Consider the following 16,721-nt stretch of genomic DNA (forward strand, 5'->3'; position numbering starts at 1 on the left):
AATTAGCTCCCGGTCATCAGTGGCAGCTGTGACTGTGGACTGCCAGCTGTGCAAAGTGTTGACTGGTGGCCTTCCAATGAAGAACATTTATTCAAAAATGCTCAGCATGGGGCACCATGCTGAATACAATTAATACACAGATTGTGGGTGAAAGTAATTTTAAACAGACTGCGGGCAGCAAGTGATTATTTGTAACAGTTTTTTTTCAGTGAAAAAATTTTCTGATAACCTGCTTGCTCCTGTATTCTAAACAATTTTGTCCAGTTTTTAATACTCTCCCCACAGAAAAATAGCTGTTTGAGCTTAACTTGCTATCATCAGTACAACAAAGGCTTCTTAAAGGGAAAGTATAGTGTATTTTGGGAGTACATATTTTATATAATGCATTATTGCATTGTTAATCTTAAATACGTTTTTTTTATGTTTTACTTTTATATTTAAATGAGCTCTTCCATGCTTTTGTTTTGTGCTAGATACACATGTATGTGTTACCTACTCTAGATTGGCACCCCATTGCACAAAGAAACATTTTTTTTAATAGTTTATGGTCTGCTGTCAGCCCATTCAAAATGACTTTATCACCTAAAATGCACGATAACACAATCATGCCCCAAAGACACTCCTGTACTCTTTTTGAGCGAGTGACAGCATATTGCTCAGATGTAAACAGGAACAATAGAATAACATGGAAAACTTTAGTATTGCGATTTGAAGTGCTTTTTGAAACAAGCTTCAAATCACTCAGATTTGAATAAGGCTTTGGTGTAACGTTCTCTAAAGCAGTGGTCTTCAAACTAAGGCCCTTGGGCAAAATACAGCCCTTTGCTTGCCTTTATCTGGCCCCTGGGGCACTATACCTCCAATTGACACCAACAAAGGACCACCATTCCTTCCATTGACACCAACAGCAGGGCATTTCTCCTCCCACTGATGCCAGTGATGGGACACTACTCCTCCAACTGACACAAGTGATGGAGCATTATTCCTCCCACTGACACCAGCAATGGGGCACTATTCCTCCAACTAGTACCAATGATGGAGCACTATTCCTCTTTCTACTGACTATGGTCACCATATAATTTTTTTTTACTCCCACTGACGCTGGGGGATTTTCTATTTTCACTGGCCACTTTGGCCCCCCTAAGTTTTGAAGGACAATAAACCAGCCCTTTGTTTAGAAGGTTTGGAGACCCCTGCTCTAAAGAGAGATGGAGGAAATACCTATTAAGGGCAAGAGAAAGTGTCTAAGTGTCAGACAAATGACTGAATAACTATGTTAAATTGTTTTGCAAGGGCGACAAGGCAGGTCAGACCATTTAAAAATGCAAGATATAGGACTACTTTGCAATATATGGCATTTAGGGGAAGAGACTCTCTAAACAATGGGGAGAATTTATCAAGACCAGGGCAGCTGTACATGGCAACCAATCAGCTTCTCTGTTTCATTTTCAAACCTTAATTCAACAAACTGAAGATAGAAGCCGATTTGGGTGCTATGCACAACTGCTCCAAAATTATGTCTGCTCCAGTTTTGATAAATTATCTTCAGGAATATATTTTCTGATATTCATACAACTAACCTGCACTGGAAATACAGATAAATGCATGACAAAGCATCCAGAGTGAGCAAGATCCATCTGTCAGACAGGATACAAAAAGCACCCAACTGGCCTTATTGTAGATCTTTTTTCTTAAATCTACCAGGTAGTGAAGAGGGAAGTTGTGTTGTCTAAAAGGAATACTATTTTTTTTCATGTTTATCTATGATGGGAATTAGGAAACACATACTATGGCCAGTATTTGAGCAAGTGTTTGGGAAACGTTCAACCAAGCCAAGCTCAGCAGATTTTTTGCTGGGCTAGAAATCACAACCGCCAGTGTAGCTTTCACACAGAAGAAAGAAAATAAAACTGCAGGAAGAAGACTAATCTGGCTTTACACAATGATGACGGGTTCAATTTAGCAAGAGGGAAAAAAAATCTCTTACATAGACTAGAGCGCCACATGACCAGATCTGGCCAAGACTTAGTAATCAGAAAGCCAATATGATAAGAATAGCAATTAGTATTTTTTTTTCCATTTAATCGGCACCCTAATGTGTTCTTTTCAACACTGGGAACATAAAGAAGGCATGTTAAGAGAGTGTTTTATTTCCCGTTTGCTTTAACGTTTTACAAGTTTGCAGTTACCAGGACTTTTAACATTTCAGCCTTCATGAATGGGGGTGACAATGGGCTGGGGTGTTCACTACAAATACTCACAAAGTCTGTTAAAATAAAAAGTAATTCTATTTATAAATAAATATTTATAGAGATATACACCTACCTCCTGGGTTTTCATCCTTTGTGGTCCAAAATCCTTAGATTGGTGTCATCATGGCATCTGTTAAATTATCCTGCTCATGGTTAGGATGTTGTGTTCACACACTGGTTCCAGTATTTTGAATCATTGAACTGGAACGGGTAAGCAGACTAAGCAATTCTGAGTTTCTAATGCCCCATTTACACTTGCGCGTTTTATAGCTTGGAGTTCGATAACGCTCAGCAACAGAAACCTATTGTTTTCAATAGCCCTTGCTCACATCTGAGCATTCTGTCGCTTGTAGCAAAACACCTGTTGCTCAAAAAGTACAACCTACTTTTCAGGTAGAATTGAGGATTTTTGCCCCCATGGACTTCAATGGAAACACCTGAAAAGCAGAGCACGAGCTTTTGCATTGTTTAAAGCGTTTTGTTTCACATTTTCTACTCAAACAGCAGCTCTCCACCCCTTTTTCAGCAGCACGCCACTCTTTTTAGTTTAAAACACCTGACAAAAGCTGCAAAAATGTGCAATACTGCTCAAAAAAAAAAAAAACACTTAAAAACATGACGCTTGAGTGTGAATGTAGCCTTATTCACATACTTGTTCAAGGTTAACATACTGACATCAGAGGATCGGCATCACAGCCAAACAACTAACATTTTCACAAGAGGTCAGCAATGGCAGCCCTCATGTTTCTTATGAAAGATTTTAAGGTCATCATTAAAAGCCAGATAAAAAGCTGAAGCTCTGAGACTTTCAGGAGGAAACAGAAATAGTTTACAATACTTACATTCATGGATGCAGCCAAATGCTGAACAACTTCAAGCATCCAAACTCACCCACCTAATACTAAATTACCAAGTTCTACAAAAAAAAAAAGCCTATTAACAGAAGATTAAGGGATGTTCGCCATTTATTGATGTGGGTATATACCCAAATGTAGTTAAAGCTGACATATGGGATAATCAAATACAAAAGGCATGTGGACTCTTACTTTAACTTTGGAGTGATTTGTGTATTCCTTCAAGATCAATGTGAATGTTTGCTTCTGTGCAGGAGTTTAATGTAATAAAGGCCAGTTACTGCTGCTCTCTCTCCTTGTGAGTGCTCATGTATCTGCCCCCCCCCCCCTACAGTGGGTGGGCCTGCTGGGTGCCACCAACAGAGCGGCTCTCTGTTACAGGCCATGTGCCACGTTAATGATGGCACTGCTACATTTGCAAGCCAATACCTGGGTTTAGATGTACACAAAGTAGATTTATATCCTTTGTGGCTATTGAATAATGTATTTCAGTTGGCATTCTTTTACCCAGAGTTCAGCTTTAAGTCTATTAAAATGCACTTTTCTTACCTCTAATCTTAAAATCAATACTAACAAAGCAAATGATAACCGATTATGTAGGAGATCTTTATTGGTGTATATTGTTTGCTTCATTTAAAATCAGTGTTACATTCCAAAACGTCAAAAGACAACTCTTGCATGATTTCTGAGGGACACGTACAAACTCTCAAATATGGCAGCTAAACAGGCACTTTAATGCATCTTTCTTGAAGAATATAAGCCCTTAGCAATCATGCATCTATACATGTAACCATTAATTTAAAAAAAAAAGGAAGAAGTAGTAGTTAAGTGGTGTACAGCAACTTTAACTAGAAAATTGCTTTCAGTTCATTACAATAAACTACATTTTTATTTTGCCTGATAAAAATTGAAAAGGATTAGAACAGGCAAGGACAAGAAACATACATAATGTGATAAGAACTGTGCCTTCTATGGAATCATGGGAGCCAGAAAAAAAATAAAATAAAAGTGATATAGTAACTACGACTAAGGACCTATAGGTCCAAAAAGTGTGCAAGCCCAAATACTTTCCTTTACTGATGAGGTTGTTGAATATTTCCATCTGAGCTGTGAGAGGTTTGATGATGGTCACTCTAGCTCCAAGTGATAGAAGACGTTGCCATGCACCTCCCAAATGTGCATGGATTGTAGATGGAGAAATTGCTTCACGTTTACAATAAACAGTGGAAACGTCAGCCCACAAACACATGCAATATAGTCCCTGCTGTAGAGTGAAAAATGGCAAGAGCCTTTCAGGTTTATATCATTATCCACATCTGGATTGGGGAAACAATCCCTGGACCGGTTACAATGCTCACAAGTACAGGAATAAGTTGTAAATGCTGCCAATGTCCCATAAGATCACAGCGCAACAACAAAAATTCTTACCTTTCTCTTACGACACAAAAATAAAAAGGTACACTGGCATTCCAAGAACAAATTTACAGCCCTTGGCAATGTAATCTACACAATATGGGGAAGTTACCAAAAATTGGAACAGACAGACTTGGACACAGCTGTGCATGGCAAATGATCAGCTTCTTAGCCTCAGCTTGTTTAGTTAGGCTTACAAGTACAACTGCTCCAATTTTAATAAATTCCCTTCTTTGAGCTGTAGGTTTATGGCAGCATTTCTCAATTGTTGCTGTCTCTAAAGTAGGGCTTGCACAAGTGACGATTTTCTTCAAGAAAATCAGTTTGTCTTCTAGTGAAGGCACAAACATCTTGTGGTAACACCATCACCCTTTTAGATCCAGTTTGCTCAACAAACAAATCTGTTGGCATTACCCAGTGGGGAGTCTTTAAGCAAAAGGGATAACTGACTGACAAAAGAAATATACTGCAGCATTTGCCACATTAGCCTCTTAATGGCTAAGTAACCTGAAGGCAGTTTTTCTTTATAGTTTACCCAGATAAATAAGCCGACCCCAACATGTACTAAGTTTAGGGGAAGAAAGTCTCACTATACTTAAGCAGAATTGCAAAAGGGTTTCAACTTATTTTACAAATGTTGATCAATATCTGTCAAACAGGAGGCCACACACACTGCTCAACATTTAGTTGGTCCCTGCTGACATTCTATTAGAATATGGCCATCTTTAGTGCTGTAGAACATAGGCTTAAAAACCCTGACAGCACAGAGGTATAAAGCACCAATGTCCTCTTGTGTTAAGGTGTGAATGATGGCCATTTTATATCCATCTTTGCAACGCTACTTTAAGGCCTTTGACCAAGATATCACCGTTATCGGTGGCAGGAGAGTAAAGCCGATCAGGTCCTCTTAGCTGGGCAAGGATATGAGTGAGGGTAAGATAACCCCCACCCTGGTATAGAGACAGGTGGAAGCGATGTCAAAACATCACTTCCACCCATACCTCTTAAAAAGAGACTGTCGTTTTTATCCCTAATGACTTAAAAAAAAAAAAAAAAAAGAATTACATTTAAAGCGGTTCTTCACCCTAAAAAGGGGAAGTTCCGCTAATCTGATCCCTCCCCACCTCCGGTGCCACAATCGGCACCTTTCAGGGGGGGGGGGGGGGGGGTTTGCAGTTACCTGGATAATCCAGGTATCTGCACCCACTTCCGGGCAGACCCCCGCGTCGTGTTCTGGGAAACACAGTTCCCAGGACACAGCGGGGACCAGAAGAGACGCGCAGCGCGACTCGCGCATGCGCAGTAGGGAACCGGGCAGTGAAGCCGCAACGCTTCACTTCCCGATTCCCTGACAGAGGATGGCGGCGGGGGCAGCAGTGAGACGAGTGATCGCTCGTCCTCTGCCGCCGACATCGTTGGACCAATGGACAGGTAAGTGTGATTTTATTAAAAGTCAGCAGCTGCAATATTAGTAGCTGCTGGCTTTTTTTTGGTGCAGAACCACTTCAAGTCTAAATATGAGATCTGAGGTCTTTTTGATCCAAGATCTCATATTTAGAGCCCTTTCACACCGCGCTGCCTAGGGCATCAGCAGTAAACCAATGCTATTTGGCGACTAAAAAGGGGGGGGGGGGGGTGGTTTACTCGGACATACATACACTAGCTTTACTGTCGTTTTTAAAAATCAAATAGGTGAATTTTTCCAAAAGTTGACTGCACAAATACAGTGTGACAAAGTATTACAATGACCGCCATTTTATTTGAGGGTTTTAAAAATGTTTGGGGGTTCCAAGCAATTTTCTAGTACCACACACACACACACACACACACACACACACTTTTTTAAACTTTTAAGCACTGAGTCTGAAAAACAGGCTCGGTGGTTAAAACACTGGCCACACCCATGGGGGGGGGGGGGGGGGAGAGACTACTGCATGGTCAGACTAACAAGAGCATAGATTACGTCATAGTAATAAAATTATGACTAAAATTGCCAAACATAAAAAGTAGCCAAAAAAAATAAAAAATCCCATACCGTTGGGTAGCCAAAGGCAGCCTAAAAACTTTGACTTGTGTGGATGAAGAGGGTATTTACATATACCTCAACAGCAGCAGACCAGTGTTGACCATCAAAGTTTGTCTTTAGGGCAATACCCATTTAGTAGCCAAAAAAAATAAAAAATGCACTACAATCTACTTGGTCAATAAATGCCCATCTCCCCAAATAGATTCTTCAATGTGAAATGGTTTCATTAATCCAACAACTGATCTGAATTCATGTACTGTACAAATCCTAGGTCTATAAAACTAATTGTTAACCTCATTAAATATAAGTAAAGGAAGAACTGTCTTGGACAGCTATTGTTGAGGCCACGCCAACCCTCCTTCAAAAATATGCTGGTTACTAAAGGCCAACATGGCTTGCCTGAGCCAACTTCTACAAGAGACTGGGGGTTGATGAACTAAAACTGGATTGCAAAATCTGGTGCAACTGTGCATGGTAGCCCGATTAGTTCCTGTGCAGAGCTACAACAGATTTTTCACTCTTCAGGTTTTCATAAAAGTAATCTCTACGATACTCAGTGGTAAAAAGGCAATAAGTGGAAAGAATTTTAGATCACACTGCAGATATATTAAAAAAATAAAAAAAAAATAAAAAAAAACCACACACCCTACTGAAATTAAGTAAAAATATGCCCAGAATGCGTTTTTATTCATTGCTACACTTGGAATGTGTACAAGCATTGAAATGCAAAGTAGGTTTCCAAACCCTGAAGCAACTTTGAAGTCTTCTTCAGGAGAGGCATTCTAGTGAGGAAAAAAAAAACCCTCACTTCCTTTGGCTATACAAAAGGCCTATTATACATGTGAGGATTAAGCATTTGAAAAGGAGCCCCAAGGATAGATGAAGCAGCTTTTGTTCAGGTTAGTGCTTCCCAAACCTGTCCTGTGGGACCACCTAACCGGCTGCAACCAGTACCTAGTTTTACACATGATTGCAGCCAAACAAATCTACCTGCACCTCACCACTTGCCTATACAGATCCTGCCAAAACATAGCTAAACAATACAAAAATGGGATCAAGAAAGTGACTATAGTTAATGGACAAGACAAGGATGGGACATGCAAAAAAAAAAAAAAAATATATATAAAAAAAAAAAAACCCACCCTATTCAAGTAGTTGATTAGTGTTAAACTATAGGCCAAAGAAACACAAAACATGTACATTTTATTCACATTTATTTTTCGCTTTTAGTGTGCTCACAGAAAATTAGAACACCTTAAGCAAGAGTTTAATAGCAATTTTGTAAGCAAAGTTACATTCCATCTCTAAGTCAAATTGGTCAAAGCTTCTCCAGTATTTACAAAACATGAAAGACAAAGATGCTACACAAAAAAACCATTGCATCTGAAGTTTTCCTTAAGTTTTTTTTGTTTTTGTTTTTTAAAGACAACTGGAAAAGAAAGCATTGCCTGCTGTAATCAAAAAAACATACCACAGTATAAACAGTAACCATTCCACTTATCACAGCTTTTGTTGAGTTTAAAATTTTGTGTTTAAAAGGTCCAATATGACTGCAGTTTTACAAAAATGGGCAGGGTGGAAGGAGTTGCAAACTTCATGTGCTTTTGGATATCAAGATTCCTTTTATACAATAGTCACAGTTAAAAACACCCTGCTGGTAATACATAATTACATTTTTATTAAGGTCATAAACCAGCAATAAACAATAAAGCCTATACAACTCGTATTTTCTACTTTAATCACCGACTGATACAGCTAACATGAGATAAGTGAAAAGTTCCTATGGTTTAAATGAATTACTAAAACTATGATCTGGGTATTGATTTTATTTTTTTTAATTTTGCTTGCCATCTTAGTCAAGACCTTTAGTGTTGTAAACCTTGTAGAAGGCTGCCCTCAAATATTCATTACTTTCTTTTTAAAAAAAAAAAAAAGAAAAAGAAAAAAAGAAGAAACAAACAGAAACCTGACCCCATTCCATGTGGCACATTCTCTTGGCAACGTGTGCACCACCTAAAAACCCACCGTGGCTCCTATCACTTCATTTTTGATATCCCCTTTAATGACCCACCCATCTCCTTCATTATGGGCATGTCCATAAATTGACAAAAAAAAAAAAAAAAAAAGTATACATTTTCAATAAAAGATGCAAAGTACGCAAAAACATTAATACTGATGCAAAAAGGATCGAGGCCGGTGACTGTTGTAAACTCAACACGGCCTGTTGGAATGGTGGTAACAGAATGATTTGAGATGGGATCTGTAAAGGATGAGAAAAAAAAAAAAAAAAAAAAAAAAAAAAAAAAAGACCAAAAAAATAAATCTTTAAATCAATCCCTGGTTGTAGACAAGTTCTCCAAAACCAGTACCTGGCACCACTCCAACAAACAAACAAGGGGAGAAAAAAAGTCCTTTGATTATCTCAAAATTGCCATCTCTTTACTCTGCTGACTCGGCTGCTGGACTGGATTCAGATGTAGCTTCCTGTGTAGGAGCTGCTGGTTCTTCAGCTTTTGGTGCCTCTGGTTCAGTGGATGGGGCCTCTGGAGCAGCGGCAGCAGCAGCCGGGGCCTCTTCTGTGGGTTTTTCCTCAGACTTTGGCTCCTCGGCTGGCTTTACCTCTTCTGTGGGCTTTTCTGGTGCAGGCTCTTCAGTTTTGGTCTCCTGGGGCTCAGGTGAGGTAGCTGCCACAGCAGTCTCCTCTTTTTCTTCTGTGCTGCTGGCAGGAGCTTCTTCCTGGGCTGGTTTTGCCTCTTCATTGGCTGCCTCTGGAGCAGCTGCAGGAGCATCATCCTTTGCTCCCTCATTGGATGCAGCTGCCGCCTCAGCCTCTGCTCCTTCATTGTTTTCTTTTTTGTTCTTTTTGAAAGAAAAGCCACTCAGCTTGAAAGATTTTTTAAAGGAGAACCGTTTCTTTTTCTTCTTGGGGGTTTCATTGCTGGTGGAAGGTGTAGAAGTGGAACCAGCTTCTTCTGTTTTGGCAGAGGCCTCGCCTTCAGCTGGAGAGGCTGGCTCTGTGCTTTCCCCTTCAGCAGATGCAGCAGCTTCCTTCTCTGGGGTGGGCTCGGCAGCTGCTGCTACCTCCTCCTTTGCCGTCTCCTCAGCAGGGGCGCTTCCATTAGCCTGGACTTCCTCCTTTTCCGCCTCGGCTGCTGCAGGAGATGCATCACCATTTGCCTTTACATGCCCATTTTCCTGCAGGAGGGAAAGAACCCAAAAAAACTGGATCAGTCAAGGGGTACCAGTGGTCACACAATACTCACTACCACTGGTGTCACATAAGGTTATTACCAAACCTTCAAAATGGCAGAAATGCATCGTTCATTGAGCCTTAGGGCCCAGTTTCCTGTAACTACAAGTTAATCTTATAGATTTTCTGTAAAGGCAAACTGACACTGGACCCCCGCTCCCCCCCATACCTGAGGTGGTCTTCCGCTAGGAGACATCGGGTCGACACTTCAATGGTCCAGGGGATTTAAAATCCCAGCAGCTTAATCTCCTAAACGTACCTTTTAAAGGGCGGCACTGACCAGTCGGAACACGCCTAGCCCATCCTGTCAGCAGGGGAGAAGAGAAAGCCTCTGGGATTTCTAGACTAGTAAAGCAGCGACCCAATGTCTCATCGGGTAAACGCGGGACTTGGGTACAGTGGGACCAGGGAGATGGGGTCCAGTTTTCCTGTTTAAAGTGCAAGTTGTAATCTGTGAGGTGACCTCACACTGGACCCCCTCCACATCCCACCTGGTCCTGCTGTACCCAAGTGCCACAGTCACCTGCTGACACATTTGGTCACCACTTTACTAGTCCAGAAATCCCTGCAGCTTTCTTCTCCCGTTGACAGGATGGGCAGGGGAGGACAGGCAGGTTCCGATTGGTCAGCGATGTCCTTTACGAGGTTTAGGAGATTAAGCCACTGGGATTTTAAATCCCCAGACCGGTGAAGTAATTCACCTTTCAGATTTTCTGTAAAAAGGTGAGCTTACCCTTTAAAAACCAAACAAGGGCTTGCTCACATCGGTGTCCATTTGCCAAAACTGGAGAGTGCAAAATCAGGTGCACCTGTGCATGGAAACAGATAAGCTACCCGGTTGTGTGGTCAAAGCTTAATTGAACAAACTGAAGTTGGAAGCAGATTGGCTACCATGCACCAGATTTTGCACTCTACAGTTTTAGTAAATCAACCCACCAGGTCTCGCGACCTGCATTTTTCCAACACTGGATAAACACAAGTGCACAAAAAATAAAATGTGCCTTGTTCACATGGCAACACGGTAAAAGCATAAAAATGCAACACAAGGCTTCCAAACATGCGTGTTCCTGTATATGCATTTCTATGTGTAGTACGGTGTGAAAGGAGCCTGAGGAGGCAGAGAGCCCTGTGGGCCCGAATGCCAAAGGCAACCATACCAAGGCATTTATGTATGCCTGACATAATGGGCTTAATTTACAAAGCTTTACCAATCTTTATTTCGAGCTATGCGACCAATTTTCAAACTTCAGTAGACTTTTTTTGCAAATCTGATCCTTATCCTGGTGTTAAGCTATGTGAATGGAGCCTCATCTCAGATGACAATACAATGCTTCCTGTACATGGCCATTAGGAAATCTGAGCCAAGCATGAGATTGATTTACTATATACAGAACTTTATGGGGCCCCAGGCAACGGCTCGTTTTGCCTTTATTTCACAGAGAGGGCAAGTACATGGAAACTGGAGGGACAAAACTGCATCCCATAAAGGCCTCTTCACAAGTCTATTTTTTTTTTAGAAGAGGAGTGCTTTTGTTCTCTCCAGTCACCATGAACTCTGAGGTAACAAGCAGCACACCAACGAGGCTACTCAAATGTGTTTACTACTACTTTCTGGAAGGGCAGTGACACAGCCAGCCGTTTCAACTCATTAAAAACACGCCAGCCGCCTTTCCCACAAGGGCTTCTATTTTAGCAATCAATAGCGCCCACATGGCGTTACTGAAAAGCATATCGTTTCCCTCCATTCTCCTTCTACGCCTCCACACAAGCCATGGAAGCTCCTCTAAGCCGCGCGACCAGCAGAGGGCGCTGTCCCTCCACCAGCCAGCACAATGCTCCGGGGAGCTTCGCTCGGCTGCCAGTGCATTAGTTCCCAGATCACGCCTTCTTTGTAGCAGCAGATCCAGCGAGGAGCCAACACAGACAAAGCCTGTGTGCTTTCCCTCTCCTACTACAGGAGATAGAGAGCGAGAGAAAGAGGGGGCTTACTACACAATGGCGGAGAAAGACCCCTCCCATACACCGCACTCCACACTGCCATACAACAATAAAGAGATCCCAGCCTGCAGACAGATCATCGGGGCTCATCATACATAGAGACACATGTTGCTGCCGGAGGGGGGGATGATGTTCTGCAGGGATCCATCCCAATACAAGCCTGATCGGGGCCATCACCCCACAATATATCATCTGAGATCCGATATGAACCCCCAATAAAAGGGGGCGATTACCTCCAACACCCCGAGATCGGGACCCCCCCCCCAGTAAAGGGGGCGATCACCTCCAACACCCCGAGATCGGGACCCCCCCCCCAGTAAAGGGGGCGATCACCTCCAACACCCCGAGATCGGGACCCCCCCCAGTAAAAAAAAACAAGACAATCCCCCAGTAACAGGGACAATCACCCCCTATACCCTGAGATCAGTACAATTACCCCCCAGTAAAAAACGGACAACTACCCCCAATATGAGATCGGAAGACTAGCATCCCTTCCAAAAAGGGGGCAATTACCTCCAAAACCCATTAGTGATCAAGACAATCCCCCAGAATAAAAAAAAAAAAAAAAAAAAAAAAAAGATCGAGGCAACTACACCCCCCCTCCTCCCGAGGGAAGGGGGCAAGCTCTACCCATTGGAGATCATAAGAAATAACCCTCCAGTAAAAAAGGGACAATCATCCCCAGACTACCCCCCCCCCCAGTAAAGGGGACGATCGCTCCCAATAACCATCCGAGATGAGAACAATTAACTCCCCGGTAAAAGAATCAACCCCCCCCCCCCCATCTGAGATCAGACAATGGACCCCTACCCCACAATAAAAGCCTCAGGAGGTCGGAGCAGTCAACCGCCCCCCCCCCCCCCCAAAAAAATATAAACTAAAAACCCGACTGTCCAAATCAACCCCCCCCCCCCCCCCCAAAAAAAAGTAAAAAATTAAAAATACCCTGGTGGGGGGGGGGGGCAGTCAACATTACCAGCGATCAGGGCAACCATCGCCCACAATAAAAGCCCAGATCCCCAACAGACAGATCGTGGGCAATCAACCCCTAAATACCCGATCGCTCCAACTCCCCCCTGAGATCAGGACAATCAACCCCAATAAAAGCAATAAAAGCACCCCCCCCCCCCCCAACACAGATCGTGGGCAATCACCCCTACAGAAACCAGGCAACCAACATAAAAATACCACCCCAACCCCCTCCATCAGGAGTTTAATAACCCCCCCCCCCCCATCAGAGATGATTGATGGTCCTCTCCAATTGCTGGGTAGACCGAGCACCCTCCCCATACAATTTAGCCCCCCAATACAATTAGTTTCCTCTCCATGCAACAGATCCCTCCCTGTGCAAGAGATCCTCTCCATACAAGAAGAGATCACCTCAATACAATAAACCATTACAATAGATCTCCCCCATACAATGCCCCCTCTCCATGCCCCCCCATGTACCTGGCCGTTGGTCTTGGAGGGAGAGGCGGCTCCAGCTTCCCCGGGCTTGTCTGCGGTGGCGGCTTCCCCTTTGGCTCCGGTCTTAGAGAACTGGGCTCCCATGGCTGGTCTGTATATATCCAACAAAAGGCAAAACACTGGGGTCACCACCAAGAGAGGAACAAGGAAGCCCCCAAACCCCCGGACAGAGAGAAGAGGAGAAGGAGACAAAGAGATGATGGTGCTAGTAGTAGTAGTAGTAGCGCTGCTGGGCTCTCAGCCTGCCTGGCCAACAATAGAGAGCAGAGCCTGGAGGATCCTCTTTGCAGGAGAAGAAGGAGGAGGAGGGAGAAGACAAAGTGAGAGGAGATGGAGGATATTCACCAGTATGATCTGGAGGCACCCACAAAACACAACGACCACTCGGGGGATCCTTAAGAAAAAAAAAAAAAAAAACACAACAAAAAAAAAAAAAAAAGAAAAAAAAAAGTAGTTCTCAGCAGACGAGCAGACACATCAATAAAAAAAGGCAACGAAATATCCGTGAGGTTAGTAGCCGCGCTGGATCCAACAGGAAAATGGAGAAATCTCCCCGCTCACTAATAAGATGCGGAGTCCAACGCCCAAGTGCACAGATGAATGGGCTTCCCAAGGCATGACGGCAGCCCAGCCCCGCCACAACCAATCACAGCGCGCCTACACAAAGGAGGGGGCGCGGCTTGGAATTTGGGCAGAACAATGCAGCCCCAGCATTGCAAAAAAAAAAAAAAAAAAAATCTAATCACTAATACAAATACCATATTTACCAAAAATAAATAAATGTATCCAACACCAAGATCGGGGAAGAGCAATTAACCAGGAATGTGTGCCCCTAATAACACAAACATACTCACTGCTTCTTTTTTTTGTGTTGTGTTTGCTTTATTAGTACACAATGAGCCAGGATCTGATCAATTTATATGGAGCTTGTCTGCAATCACTCCTCCATCGCTCCCAGCTGATTGATCAACAGATTGGCTGCCCCCCTCCCCCACTTTTTTTTTTTTTTTTTTTTTAATTGATGATTGCAGATTTCATTAAAACATAAAGAAGAAGGAGAAGGAGGATGAGATTTGTGTTGAGATGAGGATGTCTGCTGTCCAGATGTGAGAAGAGCACATTTCCTCTACATCTAACTGCACATCTTTCTGCTTCTCTTCCCAGCCTAATGAAATGCTGCTGTCCAATTATTTCTGATTTGTTGCCACCCAATGGAGGATGGCTTTTTTTTTTTTTTTACAATCCTTGGCAGTGTGAAAGTGATGGAAGCGCTGTCACCTCTCTTGGCACCTCTCTTGGCAGAGTAGGCTCAAGAGCTAACACACCAGGATGAGGATCCTTAAAAAAAAAAAAAAAAAAGTGACATTTGTTTTTTCAGCTGGGCCCAATGAGGTTTAAAAATGACAGTCACGTGGCTGAAAAAAAAAAAAAATCTTTATTTGTGGTGGAAAGCTGTCAAGTCTGCTGCGGCGGTGGAGGGGTTAATGTGGCAGCTGGGGAAGATTTTTGGGAAGAGGCTGAAATGAATCAGAGAAGGGAGGAGGAGGGGGGCTTTTGTTGTTAGGTGATGTGTCTATGTGAGGATCACATTTTACCCTCCTGAGAGGAGGGGGGAGCCTACTGAGCGCAACCCCCCCCCCCCCCACCCCTAAAATGACCAGCTCACTTATTACACATCAGCCTGCTGGAAGCCATGGAAGACTTTGCAGCCATTATGGATATTCAGTATACGTGTAGATCCCTGAACTAGGGGGCTCTAGGCAAGGTAGCTGTTTTGCCGCCCCCCCCCCCCACACTTCTTTGACATTGCTAAGGACTGCAGTAGGCACAGGGAAGCCCCCCACTTGGTTTGTACCAGAGCAGCCTACCTGATCACATACCAATTGCCCCCAAGTGACAGGCTGGTACACATCTTTACTCACAGACAGATCAAATTTTGGCTGATTCCTGCTGAACTGGCCAAAATTTGAGCCAATGCGTGGCGCTATTCAATAAAGTCAACCGACCCATCAGATCAGAGATTGGAGCAGTCACCCACAAAAATCCAGATCGCCCTCAGCAACCATCAGATCAGGGCAATTAATCCCCCGATAAAAAGCCTGGTGGCCAAAATTTGAGCCAGTGCATAGCGCTGTTCAATAAAATCAGCCAACTCCATTAGCGATTAGGGCAGTCACCCCCAAAAAAGAGCCAGATTGCCCCCAGCACCCATCAGATCAGGGCAATCAACCCACCAGATAAGCCTGGTGGCCAAAATTTGAGAAAATGCGTAGTGCTGTTCAATAAAATCAGCCAACTCCATTAGAGATCAGGGCAGTCACCCCTCAAAAAACAGCCCGATCGCCCCCAGGACCCATCAGATAAGGGCAATCAACCACCCCCCCCCCCAATAAAAAGCCTGGTGGCCAAAATTTTAGTAAATGCGCTGTTCAATAAAAGTCAATAAAAAAAAATGATTGGATGAACAATGGCTGCAGATGTTGGTCGCTGGGTGGCAGCCACGGGAGCCACAGCTGCCTTAATACTAAGATTCCTCCACCCACACTGTTTAGCATGAACTTTTTACCTCTTGCAGGCTGAACAGCTAAAATTCATGCTGTGCCCAGCTTTACACTCTCCCCTTGTAGTTTCTCTCCTTGGACATCCATTGGGCATGAGGCTCCTGCCTAGGTTGCCTTGCGACTTATTCATCTCCACTTTAGATGTCAAAATAGACATAATCCTTAACTGAATGGCATTTAGCCCTCATTCACATTAGAGTGACTTGTCATGCGATTTGACAGGTCAAATCTCATGACGAGTCACACCCTATTGCCTGTAATTCCACTGTTAAAATCAGTGCGATGCTGACTTTGCACGCCGCATCCTTCCTGCGGTTCCTGCACTACTTTTGGCCATTTCAGGTGCAACTTGCTATGACATCTGTGCATGAAGCCGCACAGATGTCTTTCAAGTTTCACCCGAAATCACAGGAAACCGCATGTGATTCAGACACTGTTCAAAATCGTAAGCGATTATTTGCAGTGCAATTTGAGCACATTTATTTTGTATGGGTTCAAATCGGACCATAAGGTATCAGTTTTAGGTATCGGAGCATGAGTACTTGTACAGATGTTTAGTATCAGCACCTATACCGGTATCAGAGCAACCCTATCATAAACTATTTTACCTTTCTTTCTTCCTTTGTGGCAGCTAAATGTGACTGATCTCCTGCAGTCTCTTTGCAGCAACTTCTTGTCTACAAGCATACACTCCAGCGATGGCTGCATAGCATTTCTCTTGGCAGGTTTCCCAATGGTGATAAAAGTAGACTGCACCTTTGTGTTAAAATAGAAGCAGTATCTGTTGGAAGCCGTGTAACAGGTTGACAGTGCCAAGAGTTCCAAGGAGAGCGGCACCATCCTGAAGGTGCTTGGACGGGCTATAACTCCAGGGGGTGCTTGTGGTGGCTGCAACAGATG

The 16,721-nt window shown here is 43.3% G+C and overlaps 1 protein-coding gene across 3 annotated transcripts; it reads right to left on the bottom strand.

Moving 5' to 3' along the window:
• Positions 1–7,742: 7,742 nt before the first annotated feature.
• Positions 7,743–13,870, bottom strand: MARCKS (myristoylated alanine rich protein kinase C substrate). Of its 3 annotated transcripts, XM_077487090.1 has the most exons (3): positions 13,606–13,870; positions 13,243–13,351; positions 7,743–9,740 (listed from the first exon to the last, which is right to left on the bottom strand). In XM_077487090.1, exons 2-3 carry the CDS (start codon positions 13,342–13,344, stop codon positions 8,985–8,987), a joined length of 858 nt encoding a protein of 285 aa, XP_077343216.1. In that variant the 5' UTR covers positions 13,345–13,351; positions 13,606–13,870; the 3' UTR covers positions 7,743–8,984. The 3 variants fall into 3 exon arrangements, with proteins under 3 accessions (XP_077343216.1, XP_077343219.1, XP_077343220.1); XM_077487093.1 differs by lacking the exon at positions 13,606–13,870 and having other exon boundaries at positions 13,243–13,599; XM_077487094.1 differs by lacking the exons at positions 13,243–13,351; positions 13,606–13,870 and adding an exon at positions 9,965–10,006.
• Between the last annotated feature and the right edge of the window lie 2,851 nt (positions 13,871–16,721).

This window comes from Lithobates pipiens, unplaced genomic scaffold, assembly GCF_037356315.1.
Source record: "Lithobates pipiens isolate NorthernLeopardFrog02 unplaced genomic scaffold, aLitPip1_a1.2 Scaffold_18, whole genome shotgun sequence".
NCBI lineage: Eukaryota > Metazoa > Chordata > Amphibia > Anura > Ranidae > Lithobates > Lithobates pipiens.